Source organism: Gasterosteus aculeatus, chromosome X (genome assembly GCF_964276395.1).
Source record: "Gasterosteus aculeatus chromosome X, fGasAcu3.hap1.1, whole genome shotgun sequence".
NCBI lineage: Eukaryota > Metazoa > Chordata > Actinopteri > Perciformes > Gasterosteidae > Gasterosteus > Gasterosteus aculeatus.
Genome location: NC_135698.1, coordinates 10,518,874 through 10,541,706, shown reverse-complemented (window position 1 = coordinate 10,541,706; position 22,833 = coordinate 10,518,874). Strand labels below are relative to the sequence as shown.

Sequence of the window (22,833 nt, the reverse complement as noted above, 5' to 3'; positions counted from 1 at the left end):
TTATATCTGCTGCTTTGTGCAAGGTTGAGCACTGCCTGAGCGCTACAGAATGAACCTTCAGCAGCCCCCTGGTGTGGATGTCTCTGCCCAAAGAATCAGAAACAGACTTCATGATGGCGGCCTCAGGGCGTGACGTCCTACAGTGCTGGCTGCCCAGCACCCGGAGCTTGGTGGTGGGTCAGTGATGGTGTGGGGAGGCGTATCCATGGAGGGACGGGAGTGTGACTGCCATTGGGTATCGGGATGGAATCCTTGAACCGATGGTCAGACCTACCCTAGTAGGTCCTGGGTTCCTCCTGATGCAACGCCTGGCCTCACGTGGCGAGCTTACTCAGATCTGGGAGGACATCCCACAAGACACCGTCCATTGTCTCGTTAGGAGCATGCCGCAGCATGCATGCAAGCATAGAGGGGGCAGACACGATGCTAGGAAGGATTTTGAATTGTAGAAACTGATTTTTGTCTAAATATAATTGTTTCACTTTGGTTTTCAGGTTGTCTAAAAAAAATGAAGCCCTAGGCTGAAGCTTGTATTTCCATAAAGACATTTGGTATCCTTTTTTCCCCAAGACATTAAATTGTCTAAGTTCGAATAGATACCCAACATAATTTGTTTTCACATTGAGGTCGGATGTGCTTGCAGTGTTATTTTTTGTATAATTGCCTACCCATTCTAAAGACATCACATTCCTTTACACACTGAGCGTGTCTCTGTTTATGCAGTACGTGTTTGATCTGCACATGCAAACATACTACTGAGGATGGGCCTATCATGACAGAAACTTGCAATGCAAATCTGCACTGACACAGTAAAAATGGTGTGCATTACGTTGATCTCTTGCCCTACTCATACAAAACAAACTTGCCCCAATGACATGGTTGCTGATTTTCTTTTCTTGTTATCGGTTGGTTTGCATGACAAGATTTTTTTAAATATGAAAATATATAAAATATTCCATTTTAGATCATTTAATTAAAGAAGTATGATCTTTAAAGACTAAGAAACTGAGAAATCAATGAAAGTCCACCAGAGAAAGAAAGCAGTAATAGTAGTAACAGATAAAAACTATGTTGGGAAAAATACTTGTAGTAAATCCAAATTGTAAGTCTACATATTTCCATATGAAGTCATGTTGACAAATGAATTCCTTATTCTGAGTTTGAATATTACATCCGAATAAAGTTGACATAGTAGTCAGTAGTAGTAGTAATAATAGTCCAATAGTTATATTTTTTTATTTAAGTCATAATAATAGAAATGTCCCTTTTATTATCCCATATCATCCAACAATTCTTCACAATTTCATATAAATCGGTATGATCGGAATATACACCGCTGTTCTCACTAATAATCCACGCAGATTGAAATAAAAAGCTTTAACATTTTTAAAAGACGCCTGTTGCTGTCACGCATGCGCAGTTCCAAAGTATGCGCAAAGACCAGGAAGCGAACAATGTGTTGCTGTAGCGGCTCTTTTTCTTTAATTCTGTAAACGATTCTGCCGTCGATCGAGTGCTTTTGCTAGCTAGCGTCGGTTAAACACAACGCGGAGAGCCAGACACCGCGGAGGCCGCACCTTGTGGGTGACTAACATCGGGGTTTTGATCGCGGAATCGGACGTTTGACTGCCAGGCCAAGGGCGTGTTTGAATCTCAAGTGTTGGTGAGACACGCCGCCTCCTCCTCCTCCTCACCAGATGCTAGCTCAGTAGCCTTTTGCATGTTGTGTCACTCCCAGCTACAGTTCTGTGATAGTCTGCGATTTGTTTTTATTCATTCGGAGGTCAGTTTTAAGGGAAGATGGGATGTACTCTGAGCACGGACGACAAGGCGGCGCAGGAGCGGAGCAAGATGATCGACAAGAACCTGCGGGACGACGGAGAAAAGGCTGCCCGGGAGGTCAAGCTGCTGCTGCTCGGTAAGCGGAAGATGGATGGACCGGAGGGGGTGGGGGTCTCGGTCTAGTTGCTGGAGAGATACTTTTCTAATTTCCACCGTCTGCGGCGAACTTAAAAGTCCAACCTGTTACGCCATATAATGCTGAGGCGAGTTCACGTGAAATTACATGGCGGAGTTAAGTGAAGAAGCGAGGAGTTTGGGGGATTTCGGGGCTTCTTGTGGCACGGGGGGGGGGGGCTTGTTCGGTTAGTTATGAAGTTGGTGCCGTTTGAGTGATTACTTTATACTCTCAGAGACCTACATCCGCGCAGGCAACAAACCATCGACCGCCCCGCAGTGTGACCAGTTTAGTTCCCACCGCGGCTGCTGGCGTCGCTTCCCGTCGCGAAGGCAGGGAGCTAACTTGGCTAACCCGCTAGCCACTTAGCTAGATTAGCTCCCCGGTGCTAGCTCGGATTAGTTGGGCTCAACCTTTTTAACGATGTCTGAGCGGATGCTTTTCGAGCTGCACGCCCTCAGATGCGTACACCGCTGTGGTTATTGCTAACTGTTGACTACATTGTTATGATTTAGATGACTGTAGCTGGTTATATTCCCGTGTTTGCGGCCAATTAACGTAGCGTTCACGGTACTTTAGGCCGGATGATCGTAGCTAAACTCTACTGGACTGGAAGACGGTGGCTAACGATGTTTGCAAATTGTGAATAAATGCCCCCCCCCGATGCGAAGTAAAATTTGGCATTTTTGAGAATATCGATGAATTAAGATATCATTAGTGGGGGGTCATCCAAGCTGTCTGGATGTTTCTGTTAACTGAAAGGAGAGCTTAATAAAATGTAATGTCATAATATCAGTTGCATGGCTAATGGAGTAAACGAGGTGGTCATTTCATTAAAATCAACAGGACAGATACTATAATATTATAATATTTTAACCAGCTGGGACATGCAAATATGTTGATCGGTGAACTGTAATGCATCGTTGTCGTTACAAGACAACATTCACGTTCTAGAAGGCTGAAATCATGACTAATCAGATGATTACCATGTATATTGTGCATTACATCTCCGTGTTATCGGGGAATGTTTTTATCGCTGAAGGAAAATAGCCACACCTTCCCTCTAATCTTCCTGTTACTGGGAGCGGATGACCACTGCAGACAGCCGAAGTCAGGAAGAGGCAGGCAATAGGTTGCATAGCAACCTTTGCAGTCTGACTGCAATAACCATCTGTGGCAACTATACACAACAGTGGCAGCTCTTGCATGCTAACTGGATGTCCGCATTGATCATGCAGCCTATAATCTGCTTTTTTTGATGAACTGTGCGTAGACATGTCTGTGTCATCACATGTCTGTTTTCTGACACTTGATTTCACCACCATCACAAACCACGAAATCACTCTCCATCGCTCAGCTGCGGCAGTCTGTTTGTGCGTCATTTGAGAAGGACCTGATTTGAATTTTCATGGTTTGCTGTTCCCCCCCCCCCCCCTACTATTCCCACCTGCACCGGTATGGGATGCCGGGGATTCGGATTTGTTGTCTTATGGGGGAATTTACATATGTCACTTGGATGCATTTCACATTTATTGGATCTTCTTTATAATGTGCAAGTGTTCCATAGCAAGAGATGTGCATCTTTACCGGAGTTTGCAATTAACGTGCTGCAAAAGACGTGCTCTCAAGACGTCCAATGTGGAACTGCACAATTACGACAATAAACCATAAAGATTGATGTTTGTTTCTGTATTGTGCCATTTCGATGAACCACAGTAGTAAAAAGCAACATTGAGATGCACGGTGTACATTGTTTAATTGGCGAGTTATCTGCATCAGAGGAATGCGTGTCCCCCCCCCTGTCCGATGTGGCCCAATCCAACATTCTAGCTCTGTCTTAAACTTGAACCATTTGACTTCCACTTTTTCCCCATGATTACCACCCATTAGATCCTTACATTTTGTCAGCTCACCGAGGTGTGTGTGTGTGTGTGTGTGTGTGTGTGTGTGTGTGTGTGTGTGTGTGTGTGTATGTTTTGTAAATGAAATTTAAGTGTGTTGTGGTGTTTGCAGTAATGTATTTGCTCTGCGTCTGTGGTGCGTGGCTGTTTGTCATATGGGACGATGAAATGGTGAACAGGGAGCTCAGAGTCCCAGCAGATGTACGGTAATTAAAATGTTGTTTGCGGTGTATCTCACAGGGGGTTAGAGCTGTGCATGAGACTATGTGCCAACCACAGTTTGGGGTTATTCAATCCAATCACAGATTTGAACAATTGTATGTTTTTGTTTGTCTGTTACTCTTTTTGAAGCCCACAAGTGATTTATTTCGGCCTCGCGTAAACCGCATCGCCTTTACGCGATGCGTCCGACTGATCCGAGTCCAGCGAGCCATTGTGATGTAGAGGTAGTTTCTAACCCTGGGATGTCTAAGCTCTGTGTAATCTCATTGACGGAGGATCCAGATAATTAATCCAATTACACTGTGACCTGCCTAAACGGCGATTTAGACACTTCTTGAGTGCATTCTGTGACTGTCGCCTCTGATGCGCTTCCATCTAATGTTAACCCACTTATTTTAACGGACGGCGATTTGTGTATTTGTATTTGGTGTGGGGCATCCGCTGCCATTATGTAGAATTAATTAATATAGTATCTGATTTGTGTTTTGAGAAGGAGGCACATCAACATATTTATTGCTTCGTTTCGTTTTCAAGTCTGGACATGTTTGAACACACGATGCGTAAATGAATGACAGTCTTGACGGAGGACTTAAACCACAAGGATCCTTTAAAGTATTCTGATGCAACACAGACTGTACAGCCAAAAGTCTTAGGGGTTTGCGAATAGTGTGCCTTCTTGTTGGATATCTTTTGATTTTTATATTCAAAATAATTAAAATCCTGCCACTGTTTTGACTATAATTTGATCTTGTGGGCCATCTGTTCTGTTTCAGGTGCTGGAGAGTCTGGGAAAAGTACAATTGTTAAACAGATGAAGTAAGTGTCAACACCCTGAATTTTAACACTTTGTCAGTCCCTTTTAATGTATTTTGTACAACTAGTTTTCTAAAATCTTCTAAATTTGGATTTCTGGCAAATTACATCACATGTCATTTAGCTGACACTTTTATCCAAAGCGACTTACAATAAGTGCATTCAACCGTAGAGATACAAACTCAGAAGAGCAAGAAAGTGCAATTTTCTCAAATAAGCCAATTTGCTATAGATAAGTGGCGTTACAAGTACAATTTAAGAGCTTCAATTTGTTAGTCTTTTAGTCGGGGTAGAGTCTGAAGAGGTGCGTCTGTAGTTTGCGGCGGAAGGAGTGAAGGCTCTCTGCAGTCCTGTAGTATCAGTCCTTTGAGCTTCACCGCGGGAAACACGATGCAGTCATTGGCATTGATTTAACACTTTTATACACAAATGCATACACGAATATGGCCGTAGGTATATAAAAATGATTTGCATAACTATCAAAAAGCAATTTCTCCCATATTGGTCACCAAAAGCTTCCATTTTATGAGATTAATAAAAATTACGAGTGACTCACCACAAATAAACTGTGGGGTTATCACTGCTTTTTGGCCTCACATTTCACAAGCCTTCTTCTCCCCTTCTCGGAAACCGCCGAAGCATCTTGTGCTCGCTAGTGCCAAGACGATTGTCTTGGCACTATCCAAATCCTTTTTTTTTTCTTCTACCATTCGCTGATGATAATGTGTTGAGCCAGACCTTTCGTTAGTGTTGACACGGCGCTGTGGAGATATTCTTGCTATGCGATACTGATGCTAGGGAGCACTGGTTAGTTTTAAAATCCTCATCCATTCTCATCTTAAAAACTGTGAATCTACCGTAACAATCTATTTTATGAACGAAATCCCTGAAAAGGCTGCCTGGAGACACGGTGCTAATATTCTCCCGTTGTGTGCCAGGATCATCCATGAGGCGGGCTACTCAGAGGAGGAGTGTAAGCAGTACAAGGCCGTGGTCTACAGCAACACCATCCAGTCCATCATCGCCATCATCAGAGCTATGGGACGCCTCAAGATCGACTTTGCTGACCCGGCCAGAGCGGTGTGTGAGAGAACCGAGCCGGCCTTTAAGCCGTTCTTAGGGACATCACAGGTTGCATTTTGTGTGCATTTCTGTAGGTCAGCGCCACGAGGGAAACCACTAGTCATATGTCACCCTTCCCCACTGGGCTAATTTCTTCTCACTTCCTCCTCAGCAGCAGGTCAGATGGAGCCGGGGGGGGGGGTTTAGAATCGGGTTTAGAATTCACTGAAGCAGAGGCTTTACTGACGGGACAAGTGTCGGTGGATCCTTGAGTCGATACGTCACACTGAATGTCAACTGTGTGACGAGCTGCCTGGCAACAAGAATGAGTTTGACAGTAATAATCAATTCTGTTTGGCTTCATTTTTGCTCATTTGGTTTTATGTTGTATAATTGATGTACCTTTTATAAGCACTAAAAACGGCATCATTCTGGGTCATTTTCATTTCTTGTTTTTGCGAAAGTTTTATTTCTTTTTTGTAAATCAGTTCCCTGTAATAACAAGTGGCTGAGTCATGCTTGCCCTGACAAAGCTTTTCCTTGTTGCTTTCATGCTTTAGCAGATCATTATTTCCTGGCACCTGACCTGCTGAAGATGCCGTGTTGCTTTTCAAACCTGATTTGTCACCTTTTTAAGTCCTCACTTAGTGCGAGCTTTTACTGTGCTTTCACCAACCTGATTTAATTCAGTTTCGTTCGGAATCTAATGTAATTCGTCTTTTGGCAAAGTTAACTCTCCTTTTTATGTGACAAAATCGTTGGCCGTGACTGATTGGGGGTGCGGGTCTTTCTTTCGTTAGGATGATGCGCGCCAGCTGTTCGTCCTGGCCGGTTCGGCAGAAGAGGGCTTCATGACCGGCGAGCTGGCCGGGGTCATCCAGCGGCTGTGGAAGGACGGAGGCGTTCAGGCCTGCTTCGGCCGCTCCCGCGAGTATCAGCTCAACGACTCCGCTGCATAGTGAGTTGACGCGCACGCGGTGACCCGCGTGGGAGCGTACGGAGCGGCGCTCTCCGCTCTCAGTCTGCAAACGTTTTTGTATAACTTCTTCCTGTGTGTCTTCTCCCCTCCCAAAGCTACCTGAATGACTTGGACAGGATATCCCACGGTGCTTATGTGCCCACCCAACAGGATGTGCTGAGGACCAGAGTCAAAACCACTGGCATTGTGGAAACGCACTTCACTTTCAAGGACCTGCACTTCAAGTCAGTACGACCACCACATTTGCTCCAGTCGCTGAGCTGAATCATGACTCCCAATCGATCCGTTCATTGATACGAGCGGGCATTTGATTGTGTGGCAAATTATTCATGTCTGTGGTCTTTCTGCAGAATGTTTGATGTGGGCGGACAGCGATCAGAGAGGAAGAAGTGGATTCACTGTTTTGAGGGAGTCACCGCCATCATCTTCTGTGTGGCTCTGAGTGACTACGACCTGGTGCTGGCTGAGGACGAGGAGATGGTTAGACCCGCCCACGCAGCCACAGTCATTCATGCCGTTTGTTCAGAACTCTCCGGTTGGTTACCGCCGTGTCCTCTCTCTCTCCCCTTTAGAATCGAATGCACGAGAGCATGAAGCTGTTCGACTCCATCTGCAACAACAAGTGGTTCACGGACACCTCCATCATCCTCTTCCTCAACAAGAAAGACCTGTTTGAGGAAAAGATCAAAAAGAGCCCTCTCACAATCTGCTACCCAGAATATGCAGGTGAGCGAGCCAGAGACCCACATACAGAACAGAAACGCTCCATGAAGATCATTTGTGTTTGACATGCAAATACTGTACTTTGTATGCTTAGTGTTGCACATGAACCATTTAGTCCAGTAAGTATATCTGGTATTTATTAGTAAGATTGTCTGCAGCTTCACAACGTTTTGTTCGGTCACATAAATTCAACAGCTTCTAAGGGTTTAGCAATGAAACACAATGTATTTACGGTTTTATAGGTAAAGGGCTAATGTGGTATGATATGCTTTTTATACATGGCTATGCAATCCAAATACGATTATGTAGAATGCTACATAATCATAACAGCACGTTGCTTTGGTGTTCTGTGCTTTTAGTCGGCCCGTTGTTGCCACTTTAGGGAGCTGCAGGCTGCTGCTGACACAAAGATGTGTCTTTATTCTCCCCTCTGCTCTTGAACCGTGTGGGCTGCGTCATGTTGTTAACAATGTATCTTTGTTGGATTTATTCACACTCCTCACAGATGTGTTTTTAAAAATCTAAAACCCGACAAAACATGTCTGCATTTGAGGTTCGAAACAAGGTCTCCACGCTCAATATAAACGTTGGTTGTTTAGCTACGAGGTTAACGGCCCACAACCAGCAGACCCCCACGTGATTCCCTTTCATCGTACAAGTCGCTTTTTTTATGCAGCAAAAACCAAAAACGCATCCCCTTCCTCTTATTCCCAGTACAACAACAAATCCCACCATCGTCCGATGAAACGAGCACAGTATCAATGTAGCTGTGTCATGTAGGTTGATCTGCCATTTGCTAAATACATGCTGCAGTCAAGCTATTTAAAAAAAGTCACTATTTCCCTTACTGGGTGCACCTGGACAATCTAAGGGCATCCAAAACCACAGCTGTACATTTAATTCCATTGGCAATTACATTATGTTCATATTATTACGGTAATAGTGGTGGTGTTGTTGTTATAGTTTAAAGTTTTTTTATCCAAGTATACTAAACCCTTTTCAGTTAATACCGAGTGATACTTTTCTGATTTTGTATGTCCGTTACAAAGAGAAAGAGAGAATGTCTCTAATTACATTTGATTAAACTCTGTTCTGCTCTGTTTCTCATTGTGTCCTCTTCGTCCTCCTTCAGGCTCCAACACCTACGAGGAGGCAGCAGCTTACATCCAGTGCCAGTTTGAGGACCTGAACAAGAGAAAGGACACCAAGGAGATCTACACCCACTTCACCTGCGCCACCGACACCAAGAACGTGCAGTTTGTGTTTGATGCCGTCACCGACGTCATCATCAAGAACAACCTGAAGGACTGTGGCCTTTTCTAAAGGTACCGCCTGCCGCTTCTGGGCCGGGCAAATAGTGCGGCGTGTTCTGTCGCGTTGTCCTCCTCTCATCGCGGTGTCTTTTGTCTCCCTCTTTTTGTCCAGGCGGCCTGGTCGCCGGCATGCCGAGTGGCTTTATTCAAGGGGACTCGGACTGGAGGGAACCTCGTGGACCCTGCTGAGAATGTCACTTTTAACCTCTTATTAACTTATGTTCATCTCTAAAAGTTTTAAAGACGGTGTGTAGAAAACATTTTGTGTAAAATATATTTGTACAACTATCTATGGATGGGTATTTTTCACAGTTTTTAAAATGTGCTTGTTTTACCTTTTTATTGTCCTTATTTTATATAAAGGGGGGGGGGCCTTGACTTATTTTATTTTTTTCCATGAATGAACACGTTCGTTTGTAGGTCTTTGTGCCTTGCATGCTTTAGTTGCAGTGTGTGTTCTTTTTGTTGAGTTAGATGTTAGGTTTATGTAAATGTTACCATTGAACTCTCTCCCGAGCCGCCCCTCTCCATATGAACTGTTTCTTTCGGATGCTGTCGTTGTGGCATCATAGATATATATAATTTTTTTTTTTTTTTTGCGTCCTTAGACAAACCAAACAAGACCAAGTCACTCTGTAGACCAATTCACTCTGACATACTGTGAGAGGCGTGTGGGAAAACTTTTCGGATGTGAGATTTGCATGAAAGTTGGAGCTTCGATTCGATTTTAGGCCAAAAGCCGGCGCGAGTGATTGTGTGTGTGAGATTGCGTGTGTTAGAGAGCGAGAGAACGTGTGCACAATGGAAAAACAAAGGGACTTTATTCCTCTACTTGTCATCCTCTTTCAAAGTTTTATTTTTCTAAGCAACCAAAAAGAAGCTACTCTGTAAATTAACGAGTGCGCGGTGTTGGTGCGCCTCGACAAACTGTAACATTCCTTTATTGAGTCCAGAAGCAAAGAGAAGCTTTGAAAAGAGGATGCCAATGGCGGCCTTGTAGCAAATGGTAGGACCACGTGTAGATCCGTGTTCAGTGCACAGACAGACCGTCATGTCTAGGTGCACTGCTGATGATCGTGATGTGTGATGGTTTCAAGTTACATATCCCCCCCCGCCCCTGGACCCCCCCAACCCTCTGTTTCCATTGGATGGGCACATTAGTGGACTAATCTCCATGATTTTGCTAATAAAAGAGCTGCTGTGGTAAAACTATGGCAGCTTATGCAACAAACTAGTATTCTTTTTTGTGTCAAAGATATGGTAGTAAAGATGAACTGCATTACACCTACATGTGGGGAAAAACACATGCTTTTGAATATGTGTTTCAGCGATGCCAAATATCCCATTTTATTTACAGAAGTACAGCAAGCAGCTTTTGTCCAACGTCTGGAATAGAACCTGAAAACTGTCGAGGGCCAGTTCTTTAGTGCCTTCGTAGACAAAAGATTCTCAATAAATGCCCTGCAGAAATTGTTCAAAGAGTCTCCTAACTACCCCGCTCTGCTTAATAATTCGTCAGACATGTTTTCTTTAGACAATCAATCCAGTATATTACTTGGAAAGTCTTCACAGGAAAGCTACTCCATGCCAAATATAGCATCCATTAGCACATGTGCTGATCATAAGATGTCTCCTCCTCCTCTGGGAAGTTGTGTTCAGTTGTTTTGTCCTCCTAGTTTCAGATCACAAGCCTGGCAGGTGCGTTTCAACAAAAATAAAAATTGTCAATACATTTGCAAATGGACTTTAATGTTTGTCCTAGAAGCCATCTGCTCACCTCAGCTGCCAGTAGCGTTTCACAGTGTCTAGTTCCCTCTAGTGGTCCACTGGTGTAACTGCCTGTAATGATGAAGTCTGGTTGCTGCTTGATGATTACAAAGGAGACAACTGAGGAAAATCTAATCACAAGATTTAATATAATTAACAGATTGTCCGCGACAAAGATGAATTGGCCTCGTTCATTAAATCTCCGTTGGAAACGCCCCAAGATTAGGACTAATTATTCCTGAGCTAGAATGAGTGATTTTCTACCAAGCTGTGGTGCTTTAAAGAAACTTTGTGGCCCGGGATCTCTCCCAGTACTCATGAGCCGATGAGCTGGCGAAGAAATTGGTTTGGAGATAGTGATGGGATTATCGTTACAACTGTCCTATTCCAGTCATTTTTCATTTTCAGATGATGATGGCCACTAACATCCAACAAATGAGTCACAGCAATGACCAGGCTGACTCCTGTCTCGCAGACTTGGCTAAGCCGTCACTGCTCGAGTGCAACGATTAGGCATTAGCTGAGAGGATACTATTTTTGGGAGGCATTGTGTGATTTAAAAACTAACTGCAGAGTAATTTAGCTAATCCCAGAAGCCCCCCCCCGGGAAATCAAAGAGCGTGGACTCGAAGCTTCTTCGAGGCGAAGGCGTGGTGCAGCACGGAGGAGAGAGATGAGGATGGTGATCAAACTGCACGTGGTGGCGGCCTGCAGCTGACCAGGGAGCAAAAGTCCAACCCAATACATAAACGTAGTTCAAAGAAGAAGATTGATGTAAGTTTACGGAAATATATGAGGTTAGCTTAGCACGACAAGACAATAAACATGGGTCAAGCCCACCAAGGTTTCTGAAAACTGAAGAATCAGGATTATAGAGGGTAACATTTAGCCTGTGAATTATTTGAAGGTGTTTTACACAAGCTGAATACAGACATAATAGTTAGTGGTGTTGGGAGGTTTTTGGACAAAGTTAAGCCAGCTGTTCTGCTGAGCCACCGACTGGGAAGTGTGTGTGCGATGGAGTGGTTCTTTCTGCAGGTGTACTCTACCATCACCAGTTTCTCTACATAATTAACTCACATTGTGAGCTTGGAGAAAAAAGCCGATGTGATTTAGTTGGCAATTCCCTAAAGCCATCCAGTCTAATTAACTTATCCTGCGTGTGTGATGCGTTTGTGCGTGTGCACGTGTTTGAAACTGATGTTTAACTGCTGTTCCAGTCCACCACACTCCCGGGTTACCAACTGCTGTCTATTCCATTTCAACGTTTTTATTGTCTCACCAGACGTCGGGTGGTCCTTCATATTTTTGTGTGTTTTTCTCAAAATAGAAGATTTTGCCTTGTCCCAGCTAAAGAAACAACCTCATGTGCATGAAGCAGAGAGTCAATGAGCGAGGCAGTGAGCTAAATCCATATAAGCTCTATTGAAATTCCCCCTCTGAGTGCGCACACTGCAGCGTGTTACTGTATTTTTCCCTTCTGTAGTTGGCAGTCTGCTTTAGGATGCTCATTGCTTTCTGTCTATAATGATGATATAAAGTAATATCCTTTTCTTTCCTCTTCCTCACCCACCCGGTGTCTATAGAGTCACAAATATGGCCACAGTCAGCCTGTGGAAGCCTCTGCAGATGCTTCTGTTTTTACACAATCACACCGAATAAAACAACCGCTTTTTTTTGGATCATTAATGTTCTGGCAGAGAGTGAAAGACGGGACGGGAGTTGTTGCAGCTTTGAGAAAATAAAAGATAATGCATGCACCGTTTTCAAAGCCAGGTTTCTCCCCTTAGCCGCCTCGTACAACTCTGTGCTGCTGTTGGGCGCTCGCGTAAGCCCACCACCTCCTGGCACTGTGTCCACATGAGAGTATCCACTCAGTCTCTGAGTGACTGCTGTGTTGTGTCGAGAGAAAATTAGAGTGGCGACGAGTTGCTCGAAGGGACTACAAATGCAGACGCTCCAGCTCAAAGCTTTCGACAGCGGATGGCTTTTCTTTTTGTTCTTCTGTCGTCCTTCTTTTCAAAAAGGAACGTTCCTACGTGGTGAAATACTCTGATCCAAAAATACAGATGAGCAGAAGAGAAGCATTTAGTGTCCTTCACACACAGAGATAATATGTATGCTCCCAAAGCAAGAAGGGGCCAGATCTTCATTCCGTTTCGGAAGAGGCATCGGATTCCACGCTTTGATAGACCAGTCATATGAAAGAGTGAAAACCTGCAGAGTCTGAGTCCTCCATCAACTGTAGTCCCTCAACCCTGAGCTGTCTCAGTATGACTCTTGAAGCCGCAGACGTCCACCAGCATGGATGAAGGGATTTGTTACCCCTCTTGATATTTACTCTCGTAAATTCGGCCACTTTTCTGGTTCATACAATCACTAGTTATTGAACTATCATCTGCATCCTCGTCGGTGTAGAGGTGATGTCAGAAGGGTTCGCCGTGACCCGGATGCCAGTGACTGTCAAAAGTGGATCCACTTCATGAATTATTTACTGGTTGGAAATGCACAGGGGGTTGTATGTAGTAATATGGGTTTGTAGGGAGGCTACTCACATTTCAAAATGCGTGCCCTGAAAACACACACACACATATTGCTGCTGAGTGGAGGCACCGTCATCCACAGTAGATTTCAGCAGCTCTTGATTTATCTGCTAAATATTGTATGGAACTTTACCCGCTTCAGAGAGTCATGCTGCCATGAAAAAGTAATGGCAACAAAAAGATGTGTCATTTTGTGTGGATCGATGGCATCATAGCAATTATGTAACTTATGAAGTTAAGTGCACAGGGTGCATCCAAATTAAGTGCACATACTTTCTAGCTTAACATTTAAGGATGCCAAAGCAAACCTGTAAAACAACAAATCAACTAAATAACTACTACAATCAGATGTCTCCAATTGTGGGTACATACGAATCTGCATAGCATGCTGCATATATCATATAAAAAACAATACTACTCTCACAAAGTCTCTTAGTACACTGCATGTTTGGACCCCCCCCGAAAGAATCCTCCAAAATACCGAGTGGTGGGGGGGGTGAGGTGCGCGTAGTGTGAGACGAAGTCCCGCCTCCATGTGGTCGCAGCGATCCCGGGGAAGTGTGCGAGGCAAGCGCGCCTCCGGTGTTACTCCCCCCGCCCGCCTCCCTCGCTTCCTCTCCATCCTCCCCGCGCCGAACCAGAACCACTCGCCTTCTCCCCTCCGTCGGGCTTCACATCCGGGTCATCCCGCTGCTGTCTCGTCTCACTCGCGTCCGTGTGTTCGACCGCGGTGGTAAATCCTTTTTTCGTCTTTTCCGCCGCCGCGCCTGGCCGCTCGGGGACGGGGGGGGAGACGGGGGACGATGGAGCCGCTGTGAGGCTGCAGCCCGGTTCGCACAAAAAGAGGGACTGCGATGACACGGTAAGGAGGGGCTAGCGTGCGGGCCAGTGCGCGGCGGATCGACTCGAGCCCCAACGATGTCTAAGAGCCTCAAGAAGAAGAACCACTGGACCAACAAAGTCCACGAAGCGGCGATCACCCGCGGCAAGGACGGCGAGCTCGGGTTCGAGCTGAGGGGGGGCGCGGAGATCGGCCAGTTCCCCTACTTCGGCGAGGTGAGGCAGGGCAAGGGTCTGCTCCAGAGCGGGAAGCTGGCCCAGGATGAGCTGCTGCTGGAGGTCAACAACATGCCGGTGGCCGGGCTCACCACCCGGGACGTGCTGGCCGTGATTAAGCACTGCAAGGACCCGGTCCGCCTCAAGTGTGTCAAGCAAGGTGAGGAACGGCGAACGCGGAGGGGCGGGGCGGAGTGCGTTAGTGCGTGCGCGTGCCTGGGAGTGAGTGTGTGTGTGTGTGCGTGCGTGCGCGTGCGTCGCTGGTTTGATTAAGATGCCAGTTGTGCAGTCATCTGTCAGTGTGCTCCGCAGGGCTCGTTGCCGGTGAACTGGGACGTAACGGTGGGTTCGGTCACTACGGAGAGCAGCCGCCGCTTGTTTACCACGGCGTCGCTGGTTCGACGCCACCGCCTGCAGGGGAGGGAGGGAGGGGGCGTGTCCGCTTAGGCGTCACGCCACAGCCTGCGGGTTTCTCCTCCTATGATGGAGGACGGAGGCTCAAACCAAACAGGCCCCGCAGCCTCGGATGCAGGCAGAAGGACAGGGAGACAGACAGAAGGACAGGGAGACAGACAGAAGGACAGGCAGTCTGTCTCATTCCACCACAATCACATATTGATCAGGTGTGCCGTCTACTTGGTGTGCATTAACACCCCCCCCCAAAGACGTCCCACAAATTGCAGACACGCAACAAACAAACCCGTTCCGCTGTGAAAGAGTCCCGTGTTCGCATGTGGAGATGAATTGTGCAGGTCTCTTGCCGTCACGCCTCGAGGAGCCTTGGAGTGTTTTGTTATTGTCAGCTGGTGCTGTGTGTGTGATTATTGTGGCCTCCTGAAGCTCGAGGCTTATTCAGCAGCGGATTCGTGGCCGCGGCGTCGACCTGAGTGACCTGCTTCTGTCTTCCGGCGTGGCGAGAACATCGCGTCGTGTGGAGGAGATGCTTATCGTCGCACCCTCTGCGGCTCACTTTTGAGGGGCTGCGTTCTCAGCCATGAAATGAGCATTAACAGTGGCTTGTTTCTGGGACGAGAAAGGAAAAAAAAAAAAAAAAACACGCCACTTTTTTGCCACTATATTTGGATAATGCCGAGTTTGCTCACAAAGGATTTGTCTCTCGCACTCCTCGCCTGACCGCTCGCGCTCCGTCCCGGTGTTCCTGGGGGTCGCTTCACCGTGATTGCATATCGAGTGAGAGCGTAAGAGCACTGTCCTGTGATGTGTGAGGGGTTAAATGCTGATGTGCATTTATCTCAGACAGGTCTGCGCCCCCCCCCCCACTCCCTCTTATCCATTTAAACATGAAGCTGTTTGTTGAACCGCCCACCTCACACAGCTGAACCGGGCCTTTTCGTCCTTGAGCCCTCTGCTGCTTGTGCACAACTCGCAGTCGCCTTATACGTTCTTATGCTTCGTTCGGTCTCTGCTGCTGTCATACGTGCATTTCCCTCCCGCCCGGTGGAGAGTGCCGTGCGTTGACGGCAGTGTGCTGCCAGACAGTTCGGGACACGCTTGTGGCCCACCGAGGAATCGGCTACAACTATAACGGGCTGTTTTCAGGTCAGGTGGAACACCCGTCTCCCCGTCCCCTGAGGGAGTACATGAGTGACAGCGCGGGCCGATGGACCTGCAGAGTGAGCTCACGGTCTGTCTGTGCGCTGACCTCCTCTCATCCGCTCTACTTACCGACTTGGGGGGAACGTGCACGTCCGGATTAGGGATTCCTCTGTGTAGAGACGCCGCTGTCACACAGCTTTAACTGGACCGGACTTGGTCCATCATTTCTGTTGTCGCTGCATTTCACGGCCGAACGTGCCGTTTTTCAATGATGGTTCAATGCAAGTTCCCTTGTCACGACACGCAGATGGGAGTTACAGTGTGTGTCTGTGTGTGTGTGTGTGTGTGTGTGTGTGTGTGTGTGCACCAAAGGGTCTCAGTTCACACAAATGGATGTGCTTCAAATACATCCCAACTAAACGGAAAAACTAACTATTTGTATGTTTATGCAAGAGAAACTTTGCAACCGTAAGATGATATTACCTCAAATCTCTTTAGCTTCTTCAGTTCCAGCGTGCCGGCGTTGTACATGCTCACTGGCACGCTGCCATGACTTATTGGAACACTTAAATAGAACAGCCATTGTTTGCGTTGTTGGTAACTGCTATGAAAAGTCAAAATGTCTGCAGGGAAAAGGCCCCCCATTACACAGCAACCCATGTATTATTACACACACACACTCTCTTTTTAAAGGGTTGTTTTTGAGCTTCAACGATGAGATTATTTCCAAATGCATTCATAATTAAAAAAACATACCGATTTTCTTTTTAAATGCTGGTTACCAAATGAGTCTCGGGCTCTCTCCGCCTGTTTGTAATTATCTGATAAACATCTTTTGTCCGTGTTCATCTCAATCCAATCAGCACCCACGGGAGCGAAGTCAAAACGGCTGTTGGGTTCAGTGAGGCAGATTTCTAGAAGTGGAGCCACGGAGATCATCGCCGCCGAGAGGTGTTAGAACTGTACGCAGGGAAGTGCGATTGTGTGTTTTTGTTTGTCTGTGTGTGTGTAAGTGAGAAAGCGGGATGGAGTTTCAAAAGAAGAGTATGGCAAAGGTGTGAAACAGATTATTCACATCATCTTTAGCAGATTACTTATTTGAAAAGTAAATAGATCCTTTTGTTTCTTTATTGTGCAGACTTCTCGTCATAATGACCAATGGACAAACTATTAGGGTGAACGCCTTGTCTTTGTCTTTCATTGGTCCCCTGACAAGCTAAATAACAGACTTCAGTTTATACAACATTGTTTCCTAGTATTTGGTTTTGTTGGCTCTCTTCATGTGCTCCTTAGCACTATTTCTTTCCTGTTTTTCTCTGTTTTCAGAAAAAGGGGAAAACAATATTTCCCACAATTAAAGAAGTATTTCACCTATAAATACCAGAGCCCTCTTTTGGTTTCCTTTAATCAAGTGACAGTCACAAATAGCTACGGTACAAATTATATAAATAATATTAATGTCAGTTATTTTTAACCGTGTGTTTTTTCATTCAGGTTACATTAGAATCATACCGGGATGAAATCACAACATCCATTGATAAGAAATGCAGACATAAAGCCCAGAGACATGCCACTGCTCACTGATATTCATTTTCCTCTTTCCAAATTGTCTTTTTTGCCTCTTCGAGAGGATTGTGGAGGAGAAAGAGCCCAGGACGTTTCATTCCTCCGAGTTTATGAGAACAATATGTGGAGCTTTCTGAGGAAAAACAACAGGAGTTCAAAATGTTAACGTCCCGTTTGACATCCAAATTGGAGCTCGGGCTTCCTCACGCTGTGCAGCAGCTCTCCACCGCAGCCCGCACAGGCTAAGGGGCTATGTATAGTTTATATTATAACTTCCTGTCTATTTCTATTACTGTACCCCCATACTGCTACTCAAAGGTCGACTGTACAACTTTAGTTTTCAAACAGCTCACAAAGTAAATACACCCAATATTTGTGAATTTTTCGGATTAAACACTTTAAATTTGTAGCACTTTATGAAAGAAAATGGGTCCCGGAATCCAGAGATAAAATGTTCTACCTATTCATTGTCTATGCTGATTTCTGATTGCAATTTTGGATTTTGTTAAAAGAACCCCTTTCTCCTCCCGGGAATTGCATGCTTAAGTTATAATAAGCTGGGCTTGCTAAGCTATATTTGGATATACGCACTAAGCGGAAGGAGTTTAGCTTGACGTTAATGCAAGCACCAATCTGAGATGCATTAAATAACTGGTGTAGAATTTGCATTTTTAATGTTTTGAGAAAGTGCACCCTGGAGGATTGCTGGAAGTTGTCAAGTTTCCATGTGGTGCCCGTCCTCTTGTGGCTGCAGTACGGAGGGACAGATGGAGCAGAGGGAGTGAAGGCGACCTTCTTCTCCTTGTGTCGCTTTGTTGATGAGGAGCTTGAAGAATCAGTGCATAACATCCTGTCTGCTCCGTTGGTATTAATAACTCACCGAGAGATGAGTTCTGTCAGAAGTGGAGGATGATATTTATTGAGGCTAGAAGCTGCCGCAGCATCGCTCAGAGGATCAAACTCAAGCTGAGCCGGCCAATGACCAAATATCCAACGGTCCGGCTATATGAATTAGGTCAATATAATTCTTCTCACCATGGACACACTGCAAGCCACAATCTGGGGCCGTGCTGCAGCATGTGCAGGGCATAGGCTGGTTGGTGTGAATAAGACACGACTGAGGGGAGGTTTGTCCAAACTGTTCACTATCGTTCAGTCCTAATAGGATCCGTTTCAACCGCAGTGACTTGAATGTTTTCTTGCATTTGCTTCTTTTTAGTATTGGCTGCCTGTGATTGGTTGCGATGTCCAGCGCTCTCATGCATCAGCTGGAGATGTTGGTCCCAAACAACATGGTTGTTGTTTTTTGGTAGAGATAAGTGTCTGGTTTAAGGGTTTTTCTGGAAGCACAGACCTTTTTCTGATGGATCACCATGGTGATGTGACTTCATGATTCAGTGTGTGAGGAGGGTGTAAGTATTTCACACGAGTGTGTTGCCATGAAAAGCAGTTCATCCGGCTGAGATTAAACACCATATTCTTATGAATATTAATGATGGTTTTCTGTCTGTTTGGTTGTGCACATGATTTTTATTGTGGGAACAACAGTAAATGATACGTTTTTTGATGCGTCTCTGTGTGACGTCTCGGCATTACAGATGTTTTTGTGAAATGACTAGATCCGAAGTAGCTGGTCGTTCAAGTTATTAAATAAAAGGGAAAGAGCACAAAGCGGTTATATTTATATTTGTATAACAATCAAATACAAATATTTATATAACAATCAAATACAAATATTTATATAAAAATCAAATTGAATAATTTTTAATTGATTAATAACTTTTGGCACTGCAGAGTATACTTATATACTCAGTGTAGAAATCCACATGTAATCGTCAGTGCTGAACCGACTGAAATGAGCTTTTACTACACATGTTGTGCATCATGTGTAGAAACCATTCACTTATATTTGTGTTTTCGTGTATTTATAATTCCTCTTGATAAAGCATCCTTATTTTAAGTGGATGTATAGTGACTTATGTCACTGCCAGTATGCGTGTTGTGAATCAAAGTAGTAACATTGCAAAGGAAAAGCCTATAAAGGGTCACGTCTGCATCAAAACAAGGTTTTACGCAGCAGCAGCGGCTCAGTGGATAATTTAAGGTAGCGAATAGCAGCGGTGAAGTAAGAGTCAGATGATTAGTATGTGAAGGATTGTGTCATTATAAAAACACTACCATCGAGTAGTTTAATCTAAAACAATTCAGCGTATTTCATAAACCCACCATATTTAGAATGATACATCCAGATGTCAGGAAAACTAATAGTTAAATAAATAGTTAATTAAAATAAAATGAATGTGGTGGTTAAACTGTAGCAGTCCGAGAGACACACAACCATGTCTCACCTCTAGAGATGAAAGTGATTCAGTGTGTACGTGTGTGTGACCTTTGTGTGTCTGCTTGCACACACCAGTTCTGCAGAGTGATACGTTATTCCAGCAGATATGGCACAGGAGACGTCCTCCAGATTAAGCAGAAGCACTAATCTGATATCTTGAGATTCTGAATGAGGAGGATTATGAAAAGCTGGCGTTGGGAACCGCTCCGGCCGCGCAGCTGGAACCACTGGATGGTTCCCGGCAATGGCTGCGACTTCCTTAAGAGGCTCACCGTTCCTCATCAATCCTGAGCAGAATATCATGGATTGGACCAGAATCACGCACACAGCATATTCCTCGAATGTACAAAACATGAAAGACATTGTCGTGATATTGTTAAAGCCCTTTCTTATACATTCACACCTCAACCGTTTCAAAATCCTTTAATCTGTTTTTCGTATTTTCAATCCATATACCAACCATTGTGTTTACGTTTATTGAGGAAGATGAAGATATAATGTATGTGACCTGCATTTAGCTCATAATTGTACCTAAAATTATAGTTGCTTTAATGGTAATGGATCAGTTCACTAAATATTATGATTTAATTGCTGGACTGATATAGATAGATTGCATGAATTGCACTGCTGACATAATTATGTTCATTGCAGCAGGAAGCTTTCGTTAGAAGAAATCTCTTCATTCATTTCATTTGCTTCATTTGCATTTCATCACTGTAGTTGATGCCTCGTACCAGTAGAGGACAGTAACCATCTAATCAGTCAGCTTCCTGCATTGACACTTTGGAGAGGCCCAGTAATTTTATCGGTAAAGGTCTAAAACCGTCAGTGCTCGTTCTCTCATCTGACAGCGGCGTGTAGGGCTGAACTGCTCTTTGTTAAAGCTGCTGCTGATGTCACACAGACGATAACCAAAGCACCTCTTCTGAGTTACCACTGTCTGGAATAATTGTTGTACTAAAACATCTCCGCTGTGGTGAAGCAGCGACATTCAGCTGAAACTACGTGAACACCAAATCGCGACTATATCTTATAGGTATACGATTTCCACTCTATCCTTTGAATCCCAAACATTTCAGCGGCACACAGGTGTTTCTATGCAGATGATTTAGGTTTGATGGCGAGAAAAGGAAGCATCAAACTCACACTACAGGTGAATACAAATATTACATATTTTAACTATGAACTGACGTTTCTTCCTGCAGGATTTAGGTTTTCCTGAATAATCAATCTACCAACCAAGGACCATTTCCTTTGTCAAAAAAGATTTACAATAAGAAGGTTCCATAGTGTCTGTGGCAAAAAATGCCTTTTATGTTTCTTTTCCAATGTTGTTAGAGATTGCACATGAAGATTCTAGGCCAACAAAACAACTGTGGGATTCACAGATGTTTCACTGCGTTTATAACATTTTCACATCCAGCTATGCATTTCTTTTGGATGGCTGTTCATGTAATGTGTTTGGTTTTTGTGCTTCTCTGGTACCGGTACGAATATTTGGAGCATTTATCTGATCATGGTGGCACAACGTCTGCTCTGTGACGAGCTTATATAACGCTTTTCACCTAATGGCCACTTATTTTCATGTCTTTATGTGCCGTTCCCAGAGTTCCTCCCAACATATGATGTCGAAAAGAAAGGAGACGTCGGGACGTTACCGTTGTACAATTTCAATTAATTTGAGTCCGGACTAAGCAGAATAAAAGCCGCCCGTAGTGACACAGACCATTGCACTCAAATGTGTGCCGCTGCCACAATGAATCATTTCTGTTGTTTTTAACAGGACCACAGCATTGCTGGTTTTAACCCATCACCTTATTGACAACCGCACCCCCAAACCAAGAGCTTTCTCATTACTCTGTTGCCTTTAAGACTCATTCATACCTCTTGGTATTTCATACAAATTATTGTTGTTGTTATTCACTGCCATAGAACAGAGGATTCAGCCCACGCACACCTTCGCCTTTCCTCCAGAGTTTCATTCCTTGACTTCTCCCTCCTCAATTTCTGAAGCTCCCAGTGAGATTGTTGGTTTAATTCTCATTGAGATGCATCCTGCTTGTTATGTGAGGAGCGCAGCTTGAAATGGGGAGCGCAATCAGGGGAGACAAACACCTCCATGCAGCCGCATTTAAAACAGGAGCCGACGCAGATACAAAAACACGCACCTCCTCATGTCTCATCAGAGGAGGCTCGCGAGGCGAGGGGAGACGAGGAATAAATTGGCCCGCCGTGGGAGGACAGAACGCGTAATATTGTGGTTGGCCGTTCGTATGCCCTTCGTCTTTTTTATTTTTAAGTCACACTCACAGCGTGGGCTCTCTCTCTGTAGTGACTCAGAGGATGTAAATCGCACGGCCAAACGCACGTGTTGTTGCGCTTGAATTAAGTGCACTAATGTCCGATGCTGAATGTCGACGGCCCGGCTAGGCCGGTGTGTCACGGCACTTATGTTTTACTAAAGTCCTCAAATGAATACATCTTTTTCTCAGCAGACCATTTGACTCGAGAGCCGGAAAAAGGGCGCAACTAATAACGCTGGCGAGCGGCGTTCTCCGTGATGCTGAGCGGCTCCGGCCCCTGCAGTTGTGACCTCTTGTGGGAGCGCTGGCGAGCTATCGATCACCAAGGCTGTCTCTCCGTTTTCCTCTCCATGACAACCGCCCGGGTGCAGGCCGCTCCGCCGCTGCTCTCCACGCGCGCCCCCTGTCCATCAGTTCGAAATCTTGGCCTTTAACTGGCAAGACAGACAATTTATTATTTATAAGTGGTAGCACGTTATGTCTTTGTCGCTCGGGTTAGATCTGCTGTTGGTTTGCGGTACGTGTCGGGAGTGTCTGGCAGTGGTTTCGCGCTCTTCTGATTGCGAGGTTTCATTCGCAGTGTGAAAGACGTTGCTCTCTGTGCGCATGGACAGAAAAGGCCCAGCATGCCGGCGTGGTTTCCTGAAGCGCGTCTTCGGGGTCGTGTGCACTGACAAGTTGAGCAGTTAAACTTTGTGAAGAGAGGAAGGCAGATAATCAATGTGGCGTG

At 45.1% G+C, this 22,833-nt stretch overlaps 2 protein-coding genes across 17 annotated transcripts in view; both read left to right on the top strand.

Moving 5' to 3' along the window:
- Positions 1 to 1,309: 1,309 nt before the first annotated feature.
- On the top strand, positions 1,310 to 10,201 carry LOC120809876 (guanine nucleotide-binding protein G(i) subunit alpha-1). 2 transcript variants are annotated; one of them, XM_040164036.2, is made up of 10 exons: positions 1,310 to 1,663; positions 1,789 to 1,918; positions 4,854 to 4,896; positions 5,832 to 5,973; positions 6,756 to 6,913; positions 7,030 to 7,158; positions 7,285 to 7,414; positions 7,507 to 7,660; positions 8,790 to 8,982; positions 9,083 to 10,201. In XM_040164036.2, exons 2-9 carry the CDS (start codon positions 1,801 to 1,803, stop codon positions 8,978 to 8,980), a joined length of 1,065 nt encoding a protein of 354 aa, XP_040019970.1. In that variant the 5' UTR covers positions 1,310 to 1,663; positions 1,789 to 1,800; the 3' UTR covers positions 8,981 to 8,982; positions 9,083 to 10,201. The 2 variants fall into 2 exon arrangements, with proteins under 2 accessions (XP_040019970.1, XP_040019969.1); XM_040164035.2 differs by having other exon boundaries at positions 1,407 to 1,663; positions 1,784 to 1,918.
- Positions 10,202 to 12,741: 2,540 nt separating this feature from the next.
- The window catches only part of LOC120809850 (membrane-associated guanylate kinase, WW and PDZ domain-containing protein 2), a 58,087-nt gene continuing 47,995 nt past the window's right edge, over positions 12,742 to 22,833 (top strand). For all 15 annotated transcript variants that reach the window (XM_078082692.1, XM_078082691.1, XM_078082695.1 and 12 more), the window contains exon 1: positions 12,742 to 14,496. In XM_078082692.1, coding sequence (XP_077938818.1) covers positions 14,199 to 14,496 — 298 coding nt within the window. In that variant the 5' untranslated portion in view covers positions 12,742 to 14,198. The remainder of the gene's footprint in view (positions 14,497 to 22,833) is intronic.

Coding starts and splice junctions, on each gene's coding strand:
- LOC120809876 (XM_040164036.2), top strand. CDS start 1,801: ATGGGATGTACTCTGAGCACGGACGACAAGGCGGCGCAGGAGCGGAGC. Junction 1,919..4,853: donor GGTCAAGCTGCTGCTGCTCG/GTAAGCGGAAGA, acceptor GTTCTGTTTCAG/GTGCTGGAGAGTCTGGGAAA. Junction 4,897..5,831: donor ACAATTGTTAAACAGATGAA/GTAAGTGTCAAC, acceptor GTTGTGTGCCAG/GATCATCCATGAGGCGGGCT.